The sequence below is a fragment of the Sinocyclocheilus rhinocerous genome, unplaced genomic scaffold (genome assembly GCF_001515625.1).
Source record: "Sinocyclocheilus rhinocerous isolate Xijiao unplaced genomic scaffold, SAMN03320098_v1.1 scaffold980, whole genome shotgun sequence".
Classification (NCBI taxonomy): domain Eukaryota; kingdom Metazoa; phylum Chordata; class Actinopteri; order Cypriniformes; family Cyprinidae; genus Sinocyclocheilus; species Sinocyclocheilus rhinocerous.
The window spans coordinates 624,792-650,438 of NW_015635053.1; the positions used below are offsets into that span (position 1 = coordinate 624,792).

The 25,647-nt window shown below is 35.7% G+C and overlaps 1 protein-coding gene across 1 annotated transcript in view; it reads left to right on the forward strand.

The window, feature by feature from the left end:
* Positions 1-25,647, forward strand: part of lgr6 (leucine-rich repeat containing G protein-coupled receptor 6) — an 81,739-nt gene that overhangs the window by 17,886 nt on the left and 38,206 nt on the right. The window contains exon 2 of the mRNA XM_016560748.1: positions 19,367-19,438. Coding sequence (XP_016416234.1) covers positions 19,367-19,438 — 72 coding nt within the window. The remainder of the gene's footprint in view (positions 1-19,366; positions 19,439-25,647) is intronic.

The window sequence follows — 25,647 nt, forward strand, 5'->3', positions numbered from 1 at the left end:
ATATATATATATATATATATATAGAGAGAGACATAATTATTTACATGACATGAGAGTTAATAAATATTGACTCAATAAATAATTTTCAGGAGGAGCTATTGCTTTAAAGCTTCATTTTAAGACTAAATATTCTAGAGTGAACAAGAAGGAGCTTCCACTGACAATTGGACACACATTTTTATTTGTGGTTGAATTTTCATTATCCAGCCTGGTTTTAACAGTTATATAGACATCTTAACACCATTTCCTAGCTCTCAAAGTATTTCCTCAAATCTCTACGCTCATTTGCCTGAGTACGGTACATCTCGAACCCAATAGACGACTTTGTCAGCATGCTTAGCATGACGTGGCAGGCCGCAGTCAACACGCAGCAAGGGCCCAGCTCTCCGTAAACTCCCCTCCCACCCATCCAGGGCTCAGATCTGTGGCCAAGTGTGGTGAGTAAAGCCTGCTCAAAGCTCTCTTCCAGCAGCAGCCAGATCCGCTGGCAGGCAGGTGATAAATAGTCCCAGCGTTAATGACACTTAATGCTTGCCCAAATCCCTGCAGTAGCATCAAAGACGATAAGAGTGCCTGTGCTAATGCCACTCTATGGAAGGAAGGATTACACGGCAGAGAAAAGGAGAACGCGGTGACGAGACAACGGCAGGCGGGAAGAAAAGCGGGAGATCACAGCGACACTTAGAGCCAACAAAGGCAGCGAGAGACGTGGAGGAATGCGTTTTTGGTGGAGGACTGGGAGAGGTTGGGTGCAGGGGTCCTGGGATGGAGCAGGGGAATAAGACTCTTGAAATGTCCTCATTAAAGGGAAAGTTCAGCCAAAAATGAGAATTCTGTCATCATTTACTCACCCATATGTCAATCCAAACTTGTACGACTTTCTTTCTTTTTTGGAACACAAAAACAGAAAGACTATGCTGGTTGTGCTTTTCTGTAGAATAACTATACTCTCAGAAATAAAGGTACAAAAGCTGTCACTGGGGCGGTACCTTTTCAAAAGGCTCACTTTTGTACCTTTTAGGTACTAATATGTACCTTTAAGGTACCAATATGGACCCTTTAGGTACAAAAGTGTACCTTTTGAAAAGGTACCGCCCCAGTGACAGCTTTTGTACCTTTATTTCTGAGAGTGTAGGGGTGTCACAATTGATATTTTAAAAATGAAAAATTATTATTATGTTAATACTACTCATATGTCGTAAATAATAACCCAGCACCAGTAACTAGCCGGTTGACTCTTCAACATAATAGATGGCAGTATTGCACCTTAACGCTGGTTGCCATTTGTTGTATAATGGAAAAAAGGAGAAAAGGTCAGAGGTTACAGGCGAAAGCGAGACATTCTGCACAGTCGAAAAGCATAGCTCTTTGCGAGTATGGGAGTTTTTTTTTAATTAAAAAATGACTAAAAAGGCGTAAAAAGGCTGGTATTAGACATCTTAGTCTGCAGGGAGTGCCAATCAACAGTGAATTCATATACGTTTTTGTACATTTATGGTCACAAACACTCTCTCAGCCTCCCAACACTTGTAGTTTAAAGGGGTCATATGATGCGATTTCAATTTTTCCTTTCTCTTTGGAGTGTTACAAGCTCTTGGTGCATAAAGAAGATCTGTAAAGTTGCAAACACGAAAGTCTCAAAACCAAAGAGATATTCTTTATAAAAGTTAAGAGTTAACCAAGGAGAAACAATAATGTACAGTATGTGGAAAATAATGTGTTTTTTGAACTTTAAACCTCATAAACACATTTCATTACACCAAATACACAAAATAATGTTCTTTTTAGCAGCATCCTATGACCCCTTTAAGTATGTTTCAATGGCCACAAACCAAGTTAAAGATGAATTTGACTAATTTATTAGAAAATGTCTTATTATATCATGGAACATTGTTATTGTGAATTATTTTGCCTATGATAATTGTGTAGTAAACAATCTGATTATTTCTATAAGTATCATAGAAATGCTCAAATGGCTTGTTCTCTTATTTCAAGTCTTGAGGAGTCAAAGGACAGCTTTGTGAGACAAACCGACCGAAATTAATTATTCACTTAAAATCTTTCACTCGATCGGTCTGATTCATGAATGAATCATTCCAACTGGTTTTGTGAATCAGAATCAAATCAACCAATGCATTAAAGATCAAAAGAATGATTGATTCACAAAAGTATGATTCATTCACAAATCTGACATTGCTACTTCTCTCATGAAAGCAAGGAGAGATTTTCTTTTTTTTTTTCTTTAAAGTAAATAACTTAAAAATTTGGACTGTTCTCAGACAAATATAATAGGCATGACTTCAGAAGACTTGGAATATAATGCGTAGTTTGTTTTTATGATGTTTTCATGGTGGATTTGCATGCAAGTTTTAATTTTATTTCATTCAATTATACTGGTATACAACAAAACAAAACAAAAAAACGTATTTTGTATTTATAAAGAGTTTATTTTTATGGTGAGCCTTGCTCTTAAATGAGGCAGCATTATTTCCATGCCCTTGTAGACCGAAGGAAAATGAGGGAGAGAAACCGATATGGAGATTGTTCGAAGGACACAGGCACTTTAAATAGAGTCCTCATGGAGAGCACTGGCGGAGGCTTAGGTGTCACACACATTGTCTCATTTCAGAGAGCCGCAATGTGGCAACAGCGCAACTGGCAAGCGGTTCAGACAGAGTCCAGAAGTTCTTTCTTACCAAATTACAAATCAGTAAGAATCGCACATTAAATAGCAGATGAGATGCTTAAACTGTCATCTCAGATTCCAAAGACTTTGTTTTGTGGGTAAGATGATCTTTAAGAGTTCTTGAAAGAATCAGTGATGGAATTCTGTTATAATCCAGGTATTTTCATTAGATTTTGAGAACAATTGCAAACCTTCACTTAAACAACAATATTCAAATGCCTTTGCATTTACTAGCCTTCAACAAAGGTGGATAAAGTACACAAAACAAGTATCGCAGATGGCCTAATAAAATATTACTCTAGCAAAAGTACTCATTTTCAGTTTTACTTAAGTAAAAAAGTACCAGATTTTTACATACTTAAATATTTAAAAAAAATACTGATCAATGAACCATGTTTATTATTTATTCTATCCAGCACTAGTCAGACTCGTCATTAGTCAGATATTTAATATGTATTGATTGGCAAATAAGAAAACTTATTTTATTACCAAAGCTTATTTTACACCATCAAAACATTAAACTTAATTATCCTAAATCATCAATTTAAGTTACTGATAATTCAGGTATACAAACAAGTGAAATAACATACCATATAGCACATTAAAGATGAGAATAAAACTACATTTGTGTAAATATGCAGTGACAAATATTTAGACATCACGTGGGGCAAAACGCATTCATATTGACTGGATCATTGAATCAGTGAGTTGTTGACTCATGAACAGCTGCAATTGGATCAGTCTGATTCACGACTGAATCATTCAGTGCGATTTATGAACTAATTCAACAGGTTCATTGAAAAGAGCCAGCTTGTTCACGAATCGGACATCACTCTCCTTCAAAAATGAACTTAACTACAGTAAATGATTTAATAAAGAAACTGTAAAGTAGCTGTAAAGTTACTTTAAAACGTAAAGCATTGCAATATTGCATTAGTCCATAAAAAAGAAACTAATTGCATTACTTAGTTACTTTTAAAGGAAAGTAATGCATTACATTACTTTTGTGTTACACCTTTTTGTCACCTGAGCTGGGCTTTCTTATTTGTTTTTAATTACAAAAAACTAGTACTGTCAAACGATTAATCGCGATTAATCGCATCCAAAATAAAATTATTTACATGATATATAATAAATATATCACGTAAACAAAATGTTTTATTTTGGATAAGATTAATCGCGATTAATCGTTTGACAGCACTACAAAAAACCCAAAAGTTATATTTTGACAACTGTAAAGGCCCTTGCACCAAAAGTGAAATTAATAAGCCTCAGGCTGCAGGAAGTGCCTCTGCACCTCATAATTTCTCTCAACACGGGACAGAAGAGGTGTCAATGAGTAAACGAGTAAACAAAGTAACTTGCGTTACTTTTTTTTGAAGAAGTAACAGATTTTTCTTGTAAATTTGAAAGCAATGCGTTACTTTACTAGTTACTTTAAAAAAGTAATCTGATTACGTAACTCACATTACTTGTAATGCGTTACCCTCAACACTGCTTGTAAAATAATAAAATGCAACAATACACATAATAGACATGATAATGTAGTCCACTTGTGGCTGGATGCTTCAAACCAATGCTACAAAGCCACTGCCATGCATGTGGGTCAAAGGCTGCTAAGTTATTGTATAGCATGAACAGACTTTTTGTGAACGTTTCTGTGTCTCTACAGAGGAAGTAGGACTATCATTCCACTTCCTGTGAGGATTGTCCAATGGTATGACCTTTGACTCATGCCTCTAGTCCAAACGACGTCATCTTTTGTCTATATGCAAAAAGATGCCGACGGAACAGAACAATGTCTGTTCTGCCTGTGTCCGTGTGGGAGGTAGAGGGAATTCTGGGATATAGAGAGCCTTCTGTGTTAAAGTGCATGTTGTGTAGGCTTACCCTCTGATACTGGTGTTTGTATCACATTTGAATTTCTCTGAATTCTGTTTGCTGTTGGTGCTTTATAAAAGCGCACAAAAACATCCTCTCGGGGCCTAATTCTTTGAAAGCTCCGCAAAGCCAAGGTGGCTTTTCGCGAACTTATTGAGGAAATTCAACAAAGTGATGCCGAAACGACCGACAGTTATTCATCTCAGATGGACTTAAAAAGGATGGTGTCATAAAAAAAGAGTAAGGTTAATCTAGATCTCATAATAGGCGGCAAGGCTTCAATGAAGATAATGATGAACAGGAATTCTGAGCTCTATCAGTGTGCGTGCGTGTGTGTGTGTGTGTGTGTGTGTGTGTGTGTTAAATCAAATGACATCCTAGCAGTGCCCCGAGGGTAAGAGAAGTATAAAGCGCAGCTCCCATGACGCATCCACAGACTAAACATCCAATTTAGCCACCCAGACATCTGACTCTCTCTCTCTCTGCTTCTTTTTAAACCATTAAGCATTTGTGGTATACGGAAAATAAAGGACGTCCAATGAGAACGCGTCTTTCCCTCCCTCATTCTTTCTGTCTTCATTTTCTTCCTCCCTGTTCTTTTTTTTAGCGCTCGCCTTGTGTTTTTCGCTCAGGTGAAAGAGTGTCCTCTTGTTCATTGTGTGTGAGTGAAAGGGAGGCCACTCAGAGCAACAAAAGACAGAATATGGAGCTCAGGAAGCTTGACAGTATGTAAAAGAAAAACATGTCTCTAGGAAAACAGAAGGAGGGGAAGTGAGTATTGTTTCCTCCTTCCTGTGTCATTGTGAATCTGTGTGAGGAGAATGCTAAGCCAGATGGCCTTTTCAAGACTTGAGGAAGGGCAAATATTGTTGTTCTTTTCTTTTCACCAAATTTCTCTCTCAGTTTTCCACAGTTTTCCGTCAGTTTGGGTCAGGGTATCGTATGCCTCTCATTGTCGAGTTCGCCTCAGTCGATTACATAATTGACATACACTCCAGTTTCAAGAGTTTTTCTTTTTGGATCACTCTGCAAACATTTCCTGTTCAAATCCATTCTGGCACCTGCTTCAAAATTCACCTTTTAAATGATCAAAGCCATTTAAGCAAGCGCTCAAAATCATTCCTGTTCTCACTAGCATTTTCCTGTATTTATTAGCTGATATTGATGGGAACACGTGTCAAGACTTGCCTGAGAACACAGTGACTTTTGAGATGAGGGATGTAAAAGATTTAAAGGCATAGTTCAGCCGAAAATGAAAATTATGTCAATGTTTACTAAACCTCATGTCAGTTCAAACCCATATGCTGTTATTTGTTTGAGTAAAAATTCTGAAGAATCTTCACGCATCTCTTTTAAATTGTTCACAGTTGCCACATCTGTTAAGTTATAAAATTGAAAAAAGCACCATAAAGGTAGTTCGCACAACTTGAGCGCCATATTCAAAGTCCCCCGAAGCCAAACAACAGCTTTGTGTGATGCAGTGGGCTGTTAAAGGATTAGTTCACTTCCAGAATAAATATTTCCTGATAATTTACTCACCCCAATGTCATCCAATGTGTTCATGTCTTTCTTTCTTTCTTTCTTTAGTCGAAAAGAAATTAAGGGTTTCGAGGAAAATATTCTAGGATTTTTCTCCATATAATAGACTTCAATGGGAGTTCAAAGGTCCAAATTTCAACGCAGGAATAAGGATCATATCTAGAGAAATGATCTGTCAATTTCTAAAAAAAATGTTTTAAAAAAATTCTATACTTTTTAACTACAAATGCTCTTCTTGCACTAGTTCGACCTTACGCATTACGTAATCACGCTGGAAAGGTCACGCGTAACGTAGACGGAAGCACCGACCCACTGTTTACAAAGTGAACATGCAAAGAAAGTCAAACGCCCTTTACAAAAAAATTTATAACAACGATGTATGAGTTTTTGGGCATACCCTATCTTTTTTAATTGAAGTACGCAGACAAGAACTAACCACGCATGACCTTTCCAACGTGATTACTTAACGCATGGAGTCACGGACGCGCATCGCAGAGCTAGTGCAAGATGAGCATTTGTGCTGTATAAAAAAAGCTTACAAATGTAAATTTTCTTTAGAAAATGACCAATAGTTTCGCTAGAACACTTATTCCTTGGCTGGGATTGTGTAGAGCCCTTGGAAGCTGCACTGAAACTGCAGTTTGGACCTTCAACCCGTTGGTCCCCATTGAAGTCCACTATATGGAGAAAAATCCTGGAATGTTTTCCTCAAAAAACTTAATTTCTTCTCGACTTAAAGGGAGGGGTCACAGGATGCCCATTTTCCACAAGTTGATATGATTCTTTAGGGTCTTAATGGATGTTTAATCTGGAAATGAACTAATCCTTTTACTCAAGAACCACTTGGACTGGATGACTGAGTCAGTGAACCCAAATTCTTTTCTACACTCTTAAAAATAAAGGTTATTTTAAGAACGGAACTGGTTCTTTTAGAATCAGAATGATTGTTCTATTGCATTGCTATGAAAACTCCTTTTTGGAACACTTCTTTTCTTAGTGTATGAACTGCTAATCCACAACCAGACCTAATGATTTTGATTACTTTTATGGTGCTTTTAATTATTTTATTTTTTTTGTGTCATTCAGAATGAATTCATTTCCATGATTTATTAATTTGTGGGCACATATTATTCATTTGTTCCCACGTTTTAGTTCAGTCGTGGCCATGTTGTACGAATTCATTGTCATTTTAATTTATTTAATGCAGGGTTCTGTATAACTGTCAAGAAGTTTATGGAAAATAGCTGCATGAAGATTCTTCAAAATACTTTTTGTTCAACATAGAGAGGAGAGAGTATCATGCAAGTTTGGCCCGACATGGGGTGAGTAAATGATTTAAGAAGAGTTTGGCAAGAAGAAAAAAGTACAGGAGATAATGAAGCCACAACCTGCGTAAAGAGAAATGAAAGCGAGCGAGTGTGAGAGAGAGACGGATATGTCTGGAGGGGCCTACTTTTCTCTTTTGGGTTTAACCGAAGAACAGCGGGACTAGAGCAGCCGTGTTAACGACAGAGAGCTGTTGAATGGGATCCAGCGCTTTGAAGAGGACGGCAGCACCTGAGGACAGCCTGTTTGTCTTGTGGCTTTCCACCAGTGGCTCAGGATTCACAGCACTGTGTAATGTTTACCCAAACATGTCAGCTTTTAAGGTCGGAGGGTGACGAAGGGGACGATTAGGTCTGCCAGCCCGGAGGAGGACGAGTGTATGAATGGAGCAGAAAATGCTGAACGACAGACAGAAAGAGAGATACTGGGGAGATGTAGTAGCTCGGTGGGTGGGACTGGATAGAAATAGTCAGGAAGAGAAAGAGGTCAAACAGTTTGGAGATGTCAAGGACCACCGGAAAAACAACATTTACATCCTCTGTATATCCTTCATTGAAGCTGTTGAGCGAAGAGAGAGGAAATAAATAACATTTCTCACCAACAAATGCCTTCTCTCTTTTACAAATTATGTTATTGAAGGTGTGCATGTTTCTGCACCATTCTATGCCATTTTGTAGCATAACTAGTGTCTATTCATAAATGGGTGGATAGTGGCGCAAGTGCATAGTTTACATAATTTGGACTCTGAACTCAAGTCTCCCTACACTCTCAAACTATATTGCTTGTATTGCAAAAATTTGAATACACTACAATATTATATTTCATACTTATAATCAGAGACTTCGAGTCAGTATTTTTATATTATTCTGTTGTTAATGATTTGATCATGCAATTCACAATGTTTACAAATTGTGACTGAAAATGTGGGTGCTCACTGTTGCATTTGTGGAAATTTTTGAGTTTGTATCATGATTAAAATAAAATAAAGTTAAATTAAATATACCTTGGTCATTAGGGTTAAAGAAGTTATGAAATATATACTTAAAACACACCTTGGTGATGAAGTGAGAGAATTAAAAAAAGAACATAAAAAAATTTATGTGATATACAGTAAGTGTAATAAAATAAAATACACCTTGGTCATGACGTGAGAGAACTTAAAAAAACATAAAAAATAAAACAAATGTGATTAAAAAACAATAAATAAATAAAATGACCATTGGTCATGAAGTGCTAATAAAATAGTACAATTTAAGTTAAGTTAAAATTGAAAATGAAATAAATACTTAAAATACACCTTGGTCATGAAGTATGAGAACATAAAAAAAAAATGTAAAAATAAAAGAAATGTGATATAAATGCAACACAATAAAATAAAATATACGCATTGCTCAAAAATAAAACAAATGTCATTAAAAAACTATAAATAAATCAAATGACCATTGGTCATGAAGTGCTAATAAAATAGTACAATTTAAGTTAAGTTAAAATTGAAAATGAAATGAATACTTAAAATACACCTTGGTCATGAAGTATGAGAACATAAAAAAAAAATGTAAAAATAAAAGAAATGTGATATAAATGCAACACAATAAAATAAAATATACGCATTGCTCATTGAAAAGTTGAGAGAAGTATATATAAAAAAATAAATACTTAAAATAGACCTTGGTCAAGAAGCTAAAAAACCAAGTAAACATAAAATAGGTGTGACATAAATGTGATAAAATTATGTAATAAAATAAAACATAAATAAACACTTAAAATAACCGCTGGTCATAAAGTCAGAGAAGTTAAAAATAAAATAAAATAAGATGAGATAGAAATGTAACAAATTGTAATAAAATAATGCAATAAAAATCTAATAGCAAAAAATCTTGGTCAGTAGGTGGTAAATAAATCCTTAAAATAACCACTGAAGTGTAGTGAATGAAGTAAGATAAGCAAATGAAAAAAAAACATATTTACAAATGTACTAAAATAAGATGTAATAAAATTAAAATCCCTGGCCATGAAGCAGAAGCGATGTGCTGAAGAGAGAGGTGTGATTGTGCACTCAGGCATGGAGTATTATGGCCTGCTGCTCCATTGTACAAAGAGGAACCCCTATCCTCATTCTGTCTTTTAAAGGGCAACTATGATTTTTGCCTTATCGCACGTTATGTTGTGAAGCTTTAACTTCAATCACTCCTTCCTCTCCAGGGTGGTCTCGTCTGAAGCTGGTCTTTGAAAAGCTTTGGCCCCTGACCTATAGGAAAGTGTTTGCGAGTTAGTGAGCGTCCATGGAAGAGAGACAAAAAACAGGAAGTGTGCCAACAAAGCTCAGATTGTTCCAGTGGTGCTGATAAATGGCCGGCTGTCATCAAGAGGCTGAGAAAGACAGAGAATATCTCTAATGAACACTCGCACGGGCCTTATCATCAAACAAAGCGGCGCAAACGTATCAGTCTGCTGTCCTTTGTGTGCGAATTGTTCGCAGGTTACAGGAAACAATTTCTGAGCAAAGTTTAAGACTGTTGTTTTGGGTCCCCGGGTCTGTCTGATATGCCTTTACGTTCACTTGGAGTGAATGATGAATTGAAGCATGGCTCCGACCTCCACACTTTGTTTCACCCGAAAAGGCCTTGAGGTTTCTCACCATGGAGACTGTATCAACTTCTCCCAAACAGCCTCCTAATCTATGCATCTGTCTCACCCACTTTTCCCCTTTCCTTTCTTCTTTAAAAATATTCTTATGCTCCTCGGCAGGAATTTTGCATTTGTCAAATAAAGTTCCCAGAAGTTTCCTTGCTGTTCGCAGTGGACTCGCCCCAAAGGTTTTTACTAATGTGGTAGGTCTGACTCAGAGATTGAAGTCATCATCATCATCCAATTCATCATCATCATCATCATCTTTGTCAACTTCTGACACACCTTAATGTTGTTTGAAGCTGGAAAGTGCTGAGCGCTCTTGTGATTTTGAACTTTTCATTTTTACTTTGGCTTCAGCCGTGGAGAGGATATTTTCTCACACTGATTCTTTCGCAGTTGACTCGCCCCAAAGGTTTTTACTAATGTGGTAGGTCTGACTCAGAGATCGAAGTCATCATCATCATCCAATTCATCATCATCATCATCATCTTTGTCAACTTCTGACACACCTTAATGTTGTTTGAAGCTGGAAAGTGCTGAGCGCTCTTGTGATTTTGAACTTTTCATTTTTACTTTGGCTTCAGCCGTGGAGAGGATATTTTCTCACACTGATTCTAGGCAAACTGTACGGTAAATGGCATTATTGTAAACGGAACAGCGTGCCATGCTTTTGATGATGAGCTGGCGTGAGGCAGGCGAGATTAAAGCATACCTGTGCCAGGGTTTGGCGGAAGGAGTGAGCTCTCGAGAGCCACTTCAAAGATGGCTATTACAAGTCTCCTTTCTGTTGCTGTGCCTCGACACGACCGGCAGAGCAGTCTAGTCATGTCCTCAGCACTGGATTCCTTCAACACCCTGCTTTTGTCCACGTCCTAGAACATATACTTTTATATATATATATATATATATATATATATACCATTTATTTATAAACCATTTTTTCCTATTAATTTTTTAAAAAAATGCATTTTAAACATAGAATGCTTTGAATTAACTTATTATATGTGACCCTGGACCACAAAACCAGTCATAAGTGTCAATTTTTCGAAATTTATTGTTAAAAAAGAAAAAAAAAAAACATTAGGCATGAAGTAAAAATAAAATCAAATTAAATCCTGAAATATTTTATACTGAATAATACTGAATAATATTAATTACTGAATAAATATGAATTATACTGAACAATACTGAAATAATATTAATTATCAGCATGCACTTACTATAGGATTAGGGTTTGGTTTAGGGTTTGTTGCATGTAATTATGCATCATCCTACAGTAAGTAGGTGTAACAAATAAGGGGTTACGACATAGTTTGGGGGACTTAATGCAAAAAAAAAGTTAAAAAAAAAAAAAACAGTAAAATATTTAATGTAAACTAAAAACAAACTAATTTATACTTAGTTCTGACTTTTATACTTTAATATTAATTTATAAGTAGTATTTTTTGTTGAAAAGTGACATAATTACCTAATATGTACGCGTAATTGCATCGCTTTGAGCGTAGATCCCACCTTCTCACATGCCATGATTGGTCCATTATGTACAATGCTTGCATGTTATTGGTCAAACTACTTTTCGATCATTACCTTCAGCAAGCATGACAACAGGAAAACAAAGCCAAAACAAATCCTGGCCAGGACGCGTCCTGGGAAAATGGCACGTATGGTCACCCTACGCTATGTGTCATTGACACGATATGTAAAGGCATTAGCAGAAAAACTTTTGTTATCAATGCATATTCTGTTACATGGAAAGATTACTGTTTTATACAAATATGCTATGTCTGCTGGTACAGTACATATTCCTGACTATCATTTCTTTGTAAATGATAAACATCTGAAACATTTACAGGGTAAACGCCAGACTATGCTGGTAGAGTCAACACATGCTGTCTTTCTCTCTAGCCGGGCTTATGTCATACGTCCTTAGAGGGCTAAAAATGCTTTCGTAACCTACACTTCACCTCTGTCCAGAGCGTTAAAGTCATGAAAACATGGCAGGGGGACACAGGTGGTCCTATTTCACTTAATCATCCACTATATATAAAGGAGTCATTCTACAGTTGCAGTGGCAGATGCTGTCAGTCGCTTTTAGACGGCAAAAAACTCAAACTGCAATGTACACTATTTCTATACACTGAAAAAATGGATTTAGTTCCACAAATAATTACAAAGAAAAGACAACACATTTAATTAAATGTGACATTTTGAAGTACTGAAATTTTAATTTATTTTCTTGTAAAACATACATTTATTTATTTTTTGCTATGTAGTCATAGATAAATGCATTTCCTCCCCGTATGAGTTAAATTTTTACAAATGTTTCAAATGAAAATGCCACCACAGCTGTAGAATGAAGTTGAAGACAAAGCCCAGAATAACATGTAAATGTATGATGAAGGGGGAGAGCCAGCAGAGAGAGGCAGCAGCTGTTTGAAACTAGTAAAGTGTTCATTGCATGTGTTGACGTTTACGAGTATCATCTTTCCGATGGCCGTGCATCAAAACCCCTACATGTGCAAACGCTGGGGGGTGAGATTGCGACACAGCCTCGATATATACCATCTCCCGCAGGGTGTACTGAAGTGGGGACGGGACTGTTATGAACAGACGTGCCGCATTGCCTGAACACACTTAGCAATAATTGAACTAATCATCAGGAACCATATGTTCAATGCCTAAACATGGTTGCCAGATATTTCCTTTAGTTTCAAAACATTGTGTGTATGACCTCTTGTGAACCAGTCACATCTGCCTTTCTTTAATTAAAAAAAAAAACAATAAAGAAAATCAATATCTTCTTGATTGCAGTGGTTGAAATATGAAGCTGCATGTGCAGTGTGAAGAACATGAGTTTCTCCGTAAAAGCAGCAGGAGATTGGTTACACTTCTTAATGACTTAAATCAACATTGCCCATTTGGCTGAAAAACAAAAGTCGTTTTCATTAATTGTAATTATTGCAATAAAAAAGCAGCATGTGTTAGATGAGTGTGGAAAGAACTAAGGATTACCACATGAGGGAGTGGGTTTATATTGAAAGATACTGTCGACAACAGGGTTATTATCATACAGTGAAACGTCTCAGGTTACTTATGTAACCATGGTTCCCTGAGTAGGGAACGAGACACTGCGTCCTCTAGGGGTCGCTATGGGGAACGCCTCGTCGTGACCCGTGTATGAAGCATACATTGAAAAAACACCAACTTCAGACACGGGTCACGACGAGGCGTTCCCCATAGCGACCCCTAGAGGACGCAGTTCGAAGTTCCCATGAAAGGGAACTGAAGACATAAGATACTGACTTTGTATACTAAAATAACAAAATTAACTAAAGAGTCAATGAAGAATTACCTAAAATAAAATAATAAACAACCAAAACAAATGATCAGTTTCTTAAGTCATTCTGATTCCAGTCTTATCTTTTTAAGACACCCCACCTGCAGATGGCGATACAGTTTGTGATGCAAGTAAGCTTGCCGATGACTATTTAAGCTCATCTACACAGCAGTCTCTAATAAAAACCATCGCTAGGTGATTTGTCCAGTCAGACTAATGTGTAAGAAACGGCAGACGGACTGAATAAATATCCACATCCACTCTCTGACAGTAGGTGGCGCTTTTAGAGAAGTAGAAATACTCACACAAAAAGCTCAGCACAACTTTGTTTCTTAACACCAATTACAATAGTGCAGAGACAAGAGACTGCATCTGAAAGTTAAGGCAGCTCGCCAAAGCATACTTCGGTTTTTACACGTTATGTGAGGGTCCACACACAGTGCGAGTGCAAATATCATCACCAGAATAGTATGCGCACCATCTGATTTTTGTAACCGCGCATAATTTGAATGCACAGGTTGCACATGCGCATTGACTTGGTTTTCCACTAATCGGTTCTTCCACAAGGTGGCAACACTGGCCCGGGCCACTGTTTCACAGTAGAAAACAAAACTAAAGAGACGGAACAACAACAACAAAAAGGCGGAGACTGCAACAACAACAGACGGTCGCTTGGACAAGTGCTTGTGTGAGGGGGTTATGAGATTGTAGCAAATTTAATTTAAAAGAGTACAAAGACATTTTTATCGGTCATAACTTCTGGAGAAAAATAGAGCAGATGCTGTACAAAGATGACGCTTTAGAGAGCGCATGTGTCAACCGCCTGCATTTGAGCACGCTATCAAATAGAGTATACTTTGAAAGGCTGTGTGTTCATCTGTATGCATACGCTAGCGTACAGTATGCATAAAAAAACTGATGTATACTTTGGGCTTTAAGGTCACATTAGTGAAATTACAGTGAAATTTCATCAGCAAATAAAAGCCCATTGTCTCTTCTCAGTTCGAATTCATGTGTTTATACATATGTAACAGTATTTTTGCTTTTTCAGATTTCTTACTTTGTGTGCTACTCGTCAGTAACTCGTTTACAGTTACTTTGTGTGCTACTCGTCAGTAACTCGTTTACAATTACTTGGTGTGCTACTCGTCAGTAACTCGTTTACAGTTACTTTGTCTGCTACTCGTCAGTAACTCGTTTACAATTACTTTGTGTGCTACTCGTCAGTAACTCGTTTACAGTTACTTTGTGTGCTACCCGTCAGTAACTCGTTTACAGTTACTTTGTGTGCTACTCGTCAGTAACTCGTTTACAATTACTTTGTGTGCTACTCGTCAGTAACTCGTTTACAGTTACTTTGTGTGCTACTCATCAGTAACTCGTTTACAATTACTTTGTGTGCAACTCGTCAGTAACTCGTTTACAGTTACTTTGTGTGCTACCCGTCAGTAACTCGTTTACAGTTACTTTGTGTGCTACTCATCAGTAACTCGTTTAAAGTTACTTTGTGTGCTACTCGTCAGTAACTCGTTTAAAGTTACTTTGTGTGCTGCCCGTCAGTAACTCGTTTAAAGTTACTTTGTGTGCTACCAGTCAGTAACTCGTTTACAGTTACTTTGTGTGCTACTCGTCAGTAATTTGTTTACAGTTACTTTGTGTGCTACTCGTCAGTAACTCGTTTACAGCTACTCGTCAGTAACTCATTTACAGTTACTTTGTGTGCTACTCGTCAGATATAAAGGAGGAGTAAAATTGCCTATATGTGCCAACTTTGGCACATTAATCAATTTTCAACAATATTTGATAGTAATATTCTGTAATTTTATATTGATTATTCAATCGTCACGATAATATTGCTAATACTCTATATATTGCCCTGCCATAATTGACTGTTGGTGTTTTTTATCATACACCACCCTTAAAAAATCATTGTGAAAGTGATTGCAATGATTTTGCTTCTCTGTGCCATCATCGTTATATTTTTAGTGTGGACTCTGCTAGTCTTTTAAATTTTGAATGATTTTTACTTATCTTTATTATTATCTTTATAGTTATAGTTCTTGGTGTGAAAGGGCCTTTCTTGATATTTATTTTAGTGCACAGATTATGCTGATATTTTGCATGTGTCTGCTAGGTGTGAGACGTGTTTCACACAGCTATAAATCTTTTTTTATGATAAAGATTCAATATTCCGTTAGCCCTGTGTAGCTGCTGTAGGCTAGCCGTCAACACCTCGATGGCAAACGCTCATTAAGCCATAAATACCAATTCATGTGTGCGATATTGGGAGTAGTTCAAAACCCAAATATTCCCTCCAGTTTAACAGGTTTGTGTTGACTGCATTCCATGCCACCATGTCAGTGGAAAACAGCGGTAGTCAGGTCAACTCAATCCGTTTCTTTTTCTGAGTGAAGTTTTCCAGGCCCCATCTACAGCAAATTAGCTTTTCACCTTGTCATGGCTGACACGCTGACAAAACAAATAAATAGCCAAGTATCAAAGTCTCTGTGATGAATATTTTCAGACTTTTCAGTTTATCTTCTCAAGCCTGGTGGTCTACGGTTATGAGAAGCTGCCCTCTTGGCTGTTCCAGACCTCCAGGGACAACAAATGAAGTAATGTTGCAATTTGGTTGCATCAATGTCGACTCGACATTGCCTAAATGAAAACCTTGCTAAAAATGTTCAAGTTCAGATGTTCAAGGACTTTGCAGTAAAACCACTTTAGCCCATTCCCGATTCATCTTAGCTCTAGACCAACACTACAGCACTGTTACACTTCTGGAGTGACACAACCCTCGGTTTGAATAATTTATTACACCTGTAGGTTGAGTAACACCACTGAGATCCATCAGGCTGGATCTGAAAGCTGAAAAACGCTGCCTTCGCAAACGTAGCTGTCTATGGTATCCCTCAATCTTGTGTGTGTGGTTGGTGGAAAGAATAATAACGGCACCTGACAGAGCTGCTAAAAGAAGTGAATGGTTTTAATTGTGTAGTTTTCTTCAACTTGTGAATAATTTTTGATGAGAAATAAGCACTGTAGTTACTGAATATTTGCTTGGTTATGTCTAAAGTGCATGTGAATTTTTTCTAGTTTGTCAGACATAAAATGAATGTATTAATATGCTAAATTTAGGGGTAGATAATGTACTGAGTGACAAGCTAAAATAGGATGTCAAAGGAAGCAGATGGGAGAAAAACAAATAAGAAATGTAAAATATATACTAGAATACATGGTCCGTTAAAGGGGTCATATGATGCTGCTAAAAAGAACATTATTTTGCAGCTACTTTTAAACGGACATTGATGGATTTTTGCCTAAAATAAAACTATTAAAAAAATTTTTTTGGTTATTAAAATAAAGCTGAAGTAATTGAACATAAATATAAAATGAAACATTACAATTTTAAACTATTGTCTTGTCAACTAACTGAACAATTTTAAGATGAAGTACTAAAACGACTAAAACTGAAATAGAAATGAATTAAAACTAAACAAAAACACAACTATGTTTATGTAATTTAGAAAGCACATACAGCAAGTGCTGATCAACAACCAACCAACTAACAAACAAACAAATAAAGATTCAAACAAACACAGAAACCAAGATGTTAGATGTTAAAACTCAAAGAAAATAAGTTTTACGGGAAGATTTAATGCATTAACTAACAATGAGCAATTTATTTGTTACAGTATGTATTAATGTTAGTTAATAAAAATTACAAACGTTTATTGTTTGTTCATGTTAGCTTATAGGTCAATTAACTAATAGATACATCTTTTGATTAAATTTTTTTTTTTTATTACATTAACTGAGATCAATTACATGAACTGAGATTACTCTTTTTCATTGTTAGTTCATGTTAACAAATAAAGTAAATGTTAACAAATAGAACCTTATTATAAAGTGTTACTAAAAAAATGAAAACTGATAACAAAAGCTAATTCATAATACTATAAAAGTATATAAATTATACTCAAATAACACAGCTGATATTGCACAATATCTGCAATATCAGCAGGGTCAAAGCTAATTAGACTATGATAATCAGTTAAACTTTGACAACCATCACAGGTCAAAGGTTATTTAAGACTTCAGAACACACTAGGGCCGATGCGTAAAATATGAGACTGAAAAGAAAGAGATATACACTCTTAAAAATAAAGGTGCTTCAAAAGGTTCTTCACAGCGATGCCATAGAAGAACCATTTTTGGTTCCACAAAGAACCATTCAGTCAAAGGTTCTTTAAAGAACCATCTCTTTCTTACCTTTTTGTAATCTGAAGAACCTTTTTTCACCACAAAGAACCTTATGTGAAACAGAAAGGTTCTTCAGATGTTAAAGGTTCTTTATGGAACCATTTAGACAAAAAGGTTCTTCTATGGCATCGTGAAGCACCTTTTTTTTTTAAGAGTGTACCTGAGCCCGAAATGTCTCTTGATGGTCAAATTTAGAAGTGAAAAATAATAGATGATCAGGTTGTTTTGAATAGACCCAAGGCAGAAACATCTGGCGCCAGAGAGGAAATTACATCTGTTGAACAATAATTCAGAGTGGAACGTTTTTCCTCTTTTATTGTTTTTTGTTTCCTCTCCTCTCCACTCTTCCTCTCTGATGGATGGTAAAATGTGCAGGTGTGGGTTTTCTTTGATATGAGAGTCCACATGTTTCATTCAGAGGGTTCTTGGCTGCCTTCGGAAGAAACTGTCAAAGCCAGAGCCTCTCATTTTTCAGAGATTGTCCAGGTCTCTGACTGGAGGTGTTGTCTAGATCAGGCAGGGTTTATAATCAACACTATTGATTAGATGATATTGGCACAGCTGAAGTAATAAGCACATACAAACTCTGCACTCCATTAATTAATTGAACTGGAAATTGAGAGAGGCATCCATGATGATAATAATAATAAAAAGCACAAGGCCAGATTTTCACATGTCGTAATCAAGGGTCGTATTGTTGCTGTGTTTTTGAAGCCAGCCAACCGATTCATTTTCATTTGAAACGTGAGATCTACTGTGTTGGATTACTCATAATTACTCTAGTATAATCAATATTGTGCAGCGTTTCATCTTGATTGCATTTAAAGCTTAATGAATATCGTACTGTTGATCAATGATCATGAGCGTGTGTCTAAAGCTCCAGCGATTACAGGAAAGGTAAAATATGTGACCATGGAGCCATGATGGTAAATTAATGAACTCATAAACTAATCAAGCATAAACTCATAAACTAAATATCACTATATTTCTCTGCAACATGCAGACCTTAATTAAACAAATCAGTGGTTTTCAACTGTTCCAAAATGAGTCACAGTTCTGGTCTGATTAGCAGGGAAAACAATGCTAAATAAGTAATAAAATGCAAACTGTATAACCATAGTCTTATGAACTTTTAAATGGGATCATTCACATAACACATAATTACACATACACATAATTATTTATTTTCCTTTATTGGGTCTAATTTTAGTAATTTGACATATTGCTGGATCTGTGCAGTTCATGGTTATAGTAATACATTTCATGTTTGATTATGAAGACATTTTGGTTTTTATGCAATGTATTTTTATTTTTATGAAATGTACATATATTTATAATATGACTTACATTACCATTTAAAAGTTGGGGATTAGTACAATTTTTAAACAAATTAATCATTCAATTTATACTAAAATAATGCTAAAACTAAGCAAAGATTAACTAAATAGATCAAAAGTGACAGTAAAGGTATTTTTATTTCAAATAAATGCTGTTTGTTTGAACTTTCTATTAACCAAAGTATCCTGAAGAAAAAGAAAACATTTAAAATTCCAAAAAAAATATGAAGCAGCCCAACTATTTTCAACATTGAGAATGTTCCTTAATGTACGTTTCTTGATTTCTGAAGGAAAATGTCTGACACTGATATGATTGTCATTGCCGCTGACCTCTCTGTTTCTCTCTCTCTTTTCTTCTGGTTTTAGGGATCTCAGTATGAACAACATCAGTGAGATTCAGCCCAACGCTTTCCACGACCTGCACTTCCTCAGTGAACTGTAAGTACATTTGAAGGGCATTTAAACTCGCTCCGCCGTGTATTTCAGCTGCGTTCACCTCTATGGTGTGACAAAACGGTGTATACAAAAAATCCAGTTGATGAGTGGTTATTTATGTGAAGTGGTTCAGTGAAGGTTAAGTTGGAGACTGACGTAATTCCAGATGTGTTATACAAGACCTAGATCGAAGTGTACCATAAAATCAGGAATAAACAAATAAATGAAATCAGCAGCTCTGCTGATAATGACCTTAGCATGCCTTGTGTATTTGGATAGTTGATGTAGTTGATTTGTTTTTATTGAAATATTATTTTTAAATGTATTACCATATATTTTTTATCAAATTGGGTAACACTTTACAATAAGGTTTGATTTATTAACATTAGTTAACTACGTTAGTTAACTTGATCTAACAAGGAAAAATACTTGTAAAGCGTATATTAATTAATGGTAATTTTAATATTTACTAATACATTATTAAAGTCAAACGTTGTGTGTGTGTGTGTGTGTGTGTGTATACAATATATTATTAAATGGACCTGATCTAACATGAATTAAAAATGAACGGTTGCATTTTTATTAACTAATGTCAACACACATTAATACATACTGCGACAAATGTATTTATCATTGTTAGTTATTGCATTAATATAAAGTGCTACTTGAAATTGCATTTTTTTTTTCTTTTAGGTTTTAAATAATTTCAGTTCGCTAGTTCATTTTAGCGTGCAAAAATCACTTAATTGTTTTTTCTTATTTATTTTATTTTAATAAAAACAGCTAAACTTGTTAAAATGATTAATTTTAATGTACTGAGGATTAAATAATTACAATAGTTCTTTATTCCTTGTCCCATTATTTCTTATTATTTTCTATATTTTGTTAAACATTTGAATTATTTTTGTGCAGTTTTGCTTCTCAAGTCAATTCGTTTTTTTTTTCTAAAAAATATTTTTCGATTTTTACCAGAAAATAAGACAAGCAAGAATAGTTTTTTCAATGTAGTTATTAATGAGTTAATATGAATGCATACATTTGAAAATAATAATAATAATAATAATAAAACATTGAAAAAAAAATAAAATGTTTAAAATAAAACTAAGTTGTAATATAGCATGTTACACGGCAGGAAACCCATTTATATTGGGTTTTTATTATACCAACATTTTATTTTTGGTGAAAATGTACAATTTTCAGTTTCCTATGTCACGTTTCTGAGACAGATTTATGCCACACTGCATGTGTCAGACACAAATGTTTTGTTCAAAGCTCAAAGATGTACAGAGATGCTGCAGTACTTCCTGCAGCTTCATCAGAGCCACATAAAAGATCAAACCTATTTTATACCAACATCGAGCATGTACACACAACCTGTCTAGACCTTTACATGTCAGCCATCCATCAAAAGAAGTTGAAGGCTAAAGCAATATAGCATGTCTTCTCACACTTTTCCCCCTGAAGGACCAATTAGCTCAGGTGAGACCTAGCGTAACCCCTCTGAGAGTCTCTGGAGAGCGTTAAGGTTGAAATGAAAAGCACCTGGCGGCTCACACATGGTGCCGGCGGCAGCGGCAGCAGCAGGTCTGCAGAGCAGCTGGGACTCTCGGACACCTGACTGACACAAACAGGATGGATTGGGATTTGGGAATGGCCAGAGCTGTCGGAAAGTGTTGCAGGACGTGCAGACGGCAGGAGGGCTGCAGGAAATGTAGCATTTTTGTAGGAGTCAATATTTATGGCATGGCTGTCAAAGCAAACGGCAATTCCTCATTCCACTTCACAGAATTAGTCCTCGCTTCCCTGGGAATGGTGTGCTGTTGCTACATTTCAAACAACAGGGTGAAGTGGGGGAAATGTCGAAGCTTCAACAAAATAGCAAACCTGAAGCCGTTCTGTACGTCCTGAAACCTCTGTTCAACTCACAATCACAATGCGTCTTGACTCAGTACAGTATGAAACATACAGTATCATGATTTTATCTCCATTGAAACAGAGGTATATTTAAAATAAAAAGAAAGAAAGAAAAGATAAGAAATTACTTGAAATAAATCTTAATTGAAATAAAATATTTTTTATAAAACTTATTTTATTTCTATTAATTTCCCAAGGCAATATTTCTCATCTAGATTAACTTACTATATAATATGTATTTACTAGATGTACTAAAATAAAACTGTATATACATACTGTAAACAAATTTTAAAAAAATGACAAAAACACAGCAAAATAACTAAAACTTTAACTAACATTAACATGAACATTGTATAAATATATATAAATGAAATTAATATAAAAATAAAATTTAGAATATTAACAAAAACTATAATAGAACTATACCATAAGATACTATTATAGTATCTCAATAATATTAAAATAGCACTTCTTTCTGATTGTTTCTTAGTTCAAATTGCACACATAAATTTAACTTATACATTTAAAAAAATCAAGAAAAAAAAGAGTTCAAAATGAATGTATTCCTATAAAACAGTATTGAAATATATTTAAATAAATACAATTTAATAATGCAGTAAAAATTATATATTGATACAAAGATCTAAAATATTGATGCAACATATCAAATTATTGATATAGGATTATATTTTATTATTAATATATGATTGCTTTTGCACAAACCTAGAATATACCATTCTCTCCTAACTTATAATTGGATTGAAGAGCCTAATATTTCACAATATCTTAAGATGATGAGTAAAACTTCATTGTACTTTTGCAAACTCTGGAAAAAAAAAAGTTTGTGCTAATTAAAATCATGCACCTCTTCATTAACCTAAATTAAGATATTAAATGAATGCACACATCATTACACATAATAACAACTATCAATATCTAACGTGTAGACACAAGAAAGTGAGGAAAAAAAGTGTCATACTGAAATATGATTTTAATGCCCTATAGTAACGTTGTACACCTCTTTAAAAATCACATCGTTTTTTATTTTGACTGTAGTTGTTGTTAAGGAATATAATGGGCTTCTTTGTTTCTATTCAATAGCTGCATTATGAACAGTAAGAAACTCCTCGAGACAGTTTGTCTGAAAACACATGACAGTGATATTAGTGGGCGATAAATGATGCTGGGAATGATGAATTTGTGTGTTTTCACCCTTTCTGGTACTCGTTTACACCCCTAGGCACCGCAGTTTGCGCAGAATAATTTCACGAGTCTAAATTACAATTTTGAGGATCATCTGTAAAGTTCTTTGCCCCGGGGTCAGCGGCGGGCTCTTTGGGAGTTTTCACTTTTTCTTTTAGTCTCTGTTACACCTTAAGCTGCCTACCAAACGCGAATGATTAATTGGAACAATCAGATGTGATCAAATGTATAAGATGAGAGAACACAGACAAGTCTTTACGTTTATTGTCCAGAGAGGCGGATTTGACCCGACCCAAGCGCTATCCCTCCACATCCTGTGTTTGAGTTATGCGGTGCGTGTCTACTTCAATCAGAACTGAGACTGAGCCATCAATATCTGCTTGTTCACTTCTGTAACACTATAACCCACCGAAGTCCCTCAGCATTACATAAACTACTCCCATGACCTGCGACTGTCAGATTCTGGCTGCTGTCCTATCAACTCCAAGGTCATCTGTGAGTGTGGAAGGGGGAAGAGGAAGTCTTGTTGTGCACCTTTGGGACAGATGAAACGCAATCTGAGCCGAGTATGTCCTTCTACTTCCTAAACCCCACCATTTGACTTCAGCTCTAGCTCACCTTCTTCAGAGCTGATGATTTTCTGAGCTCACACAAGAACTCTCATCCAAAAGCTAGTTTGTACTGTCTATATACTGGAGCAAATCTAAACTAAATAGAAATTATTTCTAGAGACATACTCTGCACACCACTCAACACACACTCACATTTAAATCCAACAAAATTGGAAAAAGACTAATGGAGTTACTCTAATAAGCCTAAAAAGTACATAACACACAAATATTAGGTAGAACTTTATAAATATATATAAACAATACAATTATTTCATTAGATTTAACTGCTTTCTTCGAAAATGACCAGTAATTAGTGAAATCTGTCTTTTCGGTAACTGAAATAAAATTATTTATGCAATGCATTCTGGGATTGATTTCCCCCCTAAAATATGTAGTGCTGCATTAAACTTTGGCCAACATGTAATTTTATTGGACATGTAATTGTTTGCAATTAAATGAAAATGTATTTTAGTTTAAATTTATATGAAATGCAGTTAGCTAAACTTTACAGTGCTTTTTGACACTTTAAGTAGGACCTAAGTACATCTTTATATGTAATTTTGTATTTGTGGTAAATTTATGGTATGGCATTTATGGTAAAAAATATACCTAATTTCAATAGGAATATGTATGTATTGGATATACTGTAAATACAGTATATTTGTAATTACACATTTGTAATGATGAAGTTGCAGTTTAATAAACCATTTAAAATATATTACCTGTAAATGTAACATTATATTATAATGAATAAATATTATTATACAATTAATCAAGTACTTTGATTACAATTTACTTGATTAAATTGTACTTATTATACAGTTTAATCAAGTAAAACATAAAATGATATTAAAACAATGATTTAAAATGTACTTTAAAGTAAAACTTCTAATTTAACTTTTAATTATTACTAAGTGCAAAATGCAGTTAGGCCTACTTAAGTGTGTTAAAGGGTTAGTTCACCCAAAAATGAAAAATTTGTTTTACTCACCTCCGAGGCATCCTAGGTGTATATCACTTTCTTCTTTCAGACGAATACAGTCAGAGTTATATTAAAAATTGTCTTTGATCTTTCAAGCTGTTTTAAACCAGTCTCCTCTTGGCTCATATCGAAATCCTCTGACATGCTTCTTTACAAATCCTCGTGCTTCTAATTCTTGATCGTTGTTTTGTTTTGATCTCTCCCCTGCATTTCCGCGTGCGTCACTCTAGGATTCCTCGGGGGTGAGTAAAACGCAGCCTAATTTTCATTTTTGGGTGAACTAACCCTTTAAAAAAACAGAACAAGTAAATTTTTTTAGACTTTTAATATTTGAAGTAGTTTCAGATTTCAGACAAGACCAAAGAAAACTTTAAATATGTATAATTTTTGTATCAAGTTTGTATAAAAAAGCACAAAGATCAGAAGGCTTAAGAAAACAGGAGGATTGGTGAGAGACACGAATTCCAGGCCTTCAGTATTTTTAGTATTTGTTTATGTATCTTTCTTGTTAAGTGTAACCTAGATTAAAGAAATGCTACATACTTTTCTCATAAACCTAACCATGATTTGCCCTGATGTCAAACATACTAAAATACTGCTGACTAAACTGGCCTCCCAACAAGTCGTTCAGCTGGTTTCTCAGCCTGAATAGCTGACAAGTGTCCAAAACCCCTCTAAACCCATCAAAACAGGCCAGCATAACCAGTTGGAAGTCCAGCTAAACTTCATAGGCTTGTAGCACTCAAGCACAAGCTTCTTTCCCAGGCTTGAGCAGTAAGTGACCTATCAGCACCTTTAAGAAGGGAGCACCAGGGTGCAAACTACGGGGGAGCTAGTGGGAGCTCGGCTCCCCTTAATAAGACATATTAATAGCACGACCGATTCACCTGCTGCAAGCCCTGTTAGCACACCTCCCGCCGGGGTGACAACGCAAGAAGAAGCTGAAGAAATAAAGTCCTCTCTGGCTGAAGATGGTTGTGGTAACAGCTCATCAGAGGCCTGTCACGATCCTAACCCCTCTTGGTCCTCTCTCCCGTTAAACTGGAACAGCCAGCAGTGGAGAGACTGAAAGAGCCGATATAACTTACAGCAAGCAGATGCTGAGCCATTAGAAGGCTAAAGGTACCTCCATCTCACAGGACAGGCCCCATCACTGCTGATGGGGTTTAATGGGTGCATTGTTGCCCCATTCGAAAACGGTTAATCCCTCACGTGAATGCCATTAATCAGCTGCTCTGACGGCATTACGGCTGACTGGAAATACTGCTGGTGTTTGCTTTACTAATTGCGATTTGTAGCGAGCGAGAAGCTCTCACGTTCTCTCAAGTGAAGGTTAACTGGATATACTGTCAGGAAATGTTTCCTGGTAGGTTTAGCACAAATCAACAAGAAACATTCACTCACTCATGTATGTCCAGCCTTTAGAATGCTAGTGAAATTGAAGAACAAACTGGTGTAACATCATCAAAATCGAGCCAAAGCAAAGTTCGTTTGGAGTTCAT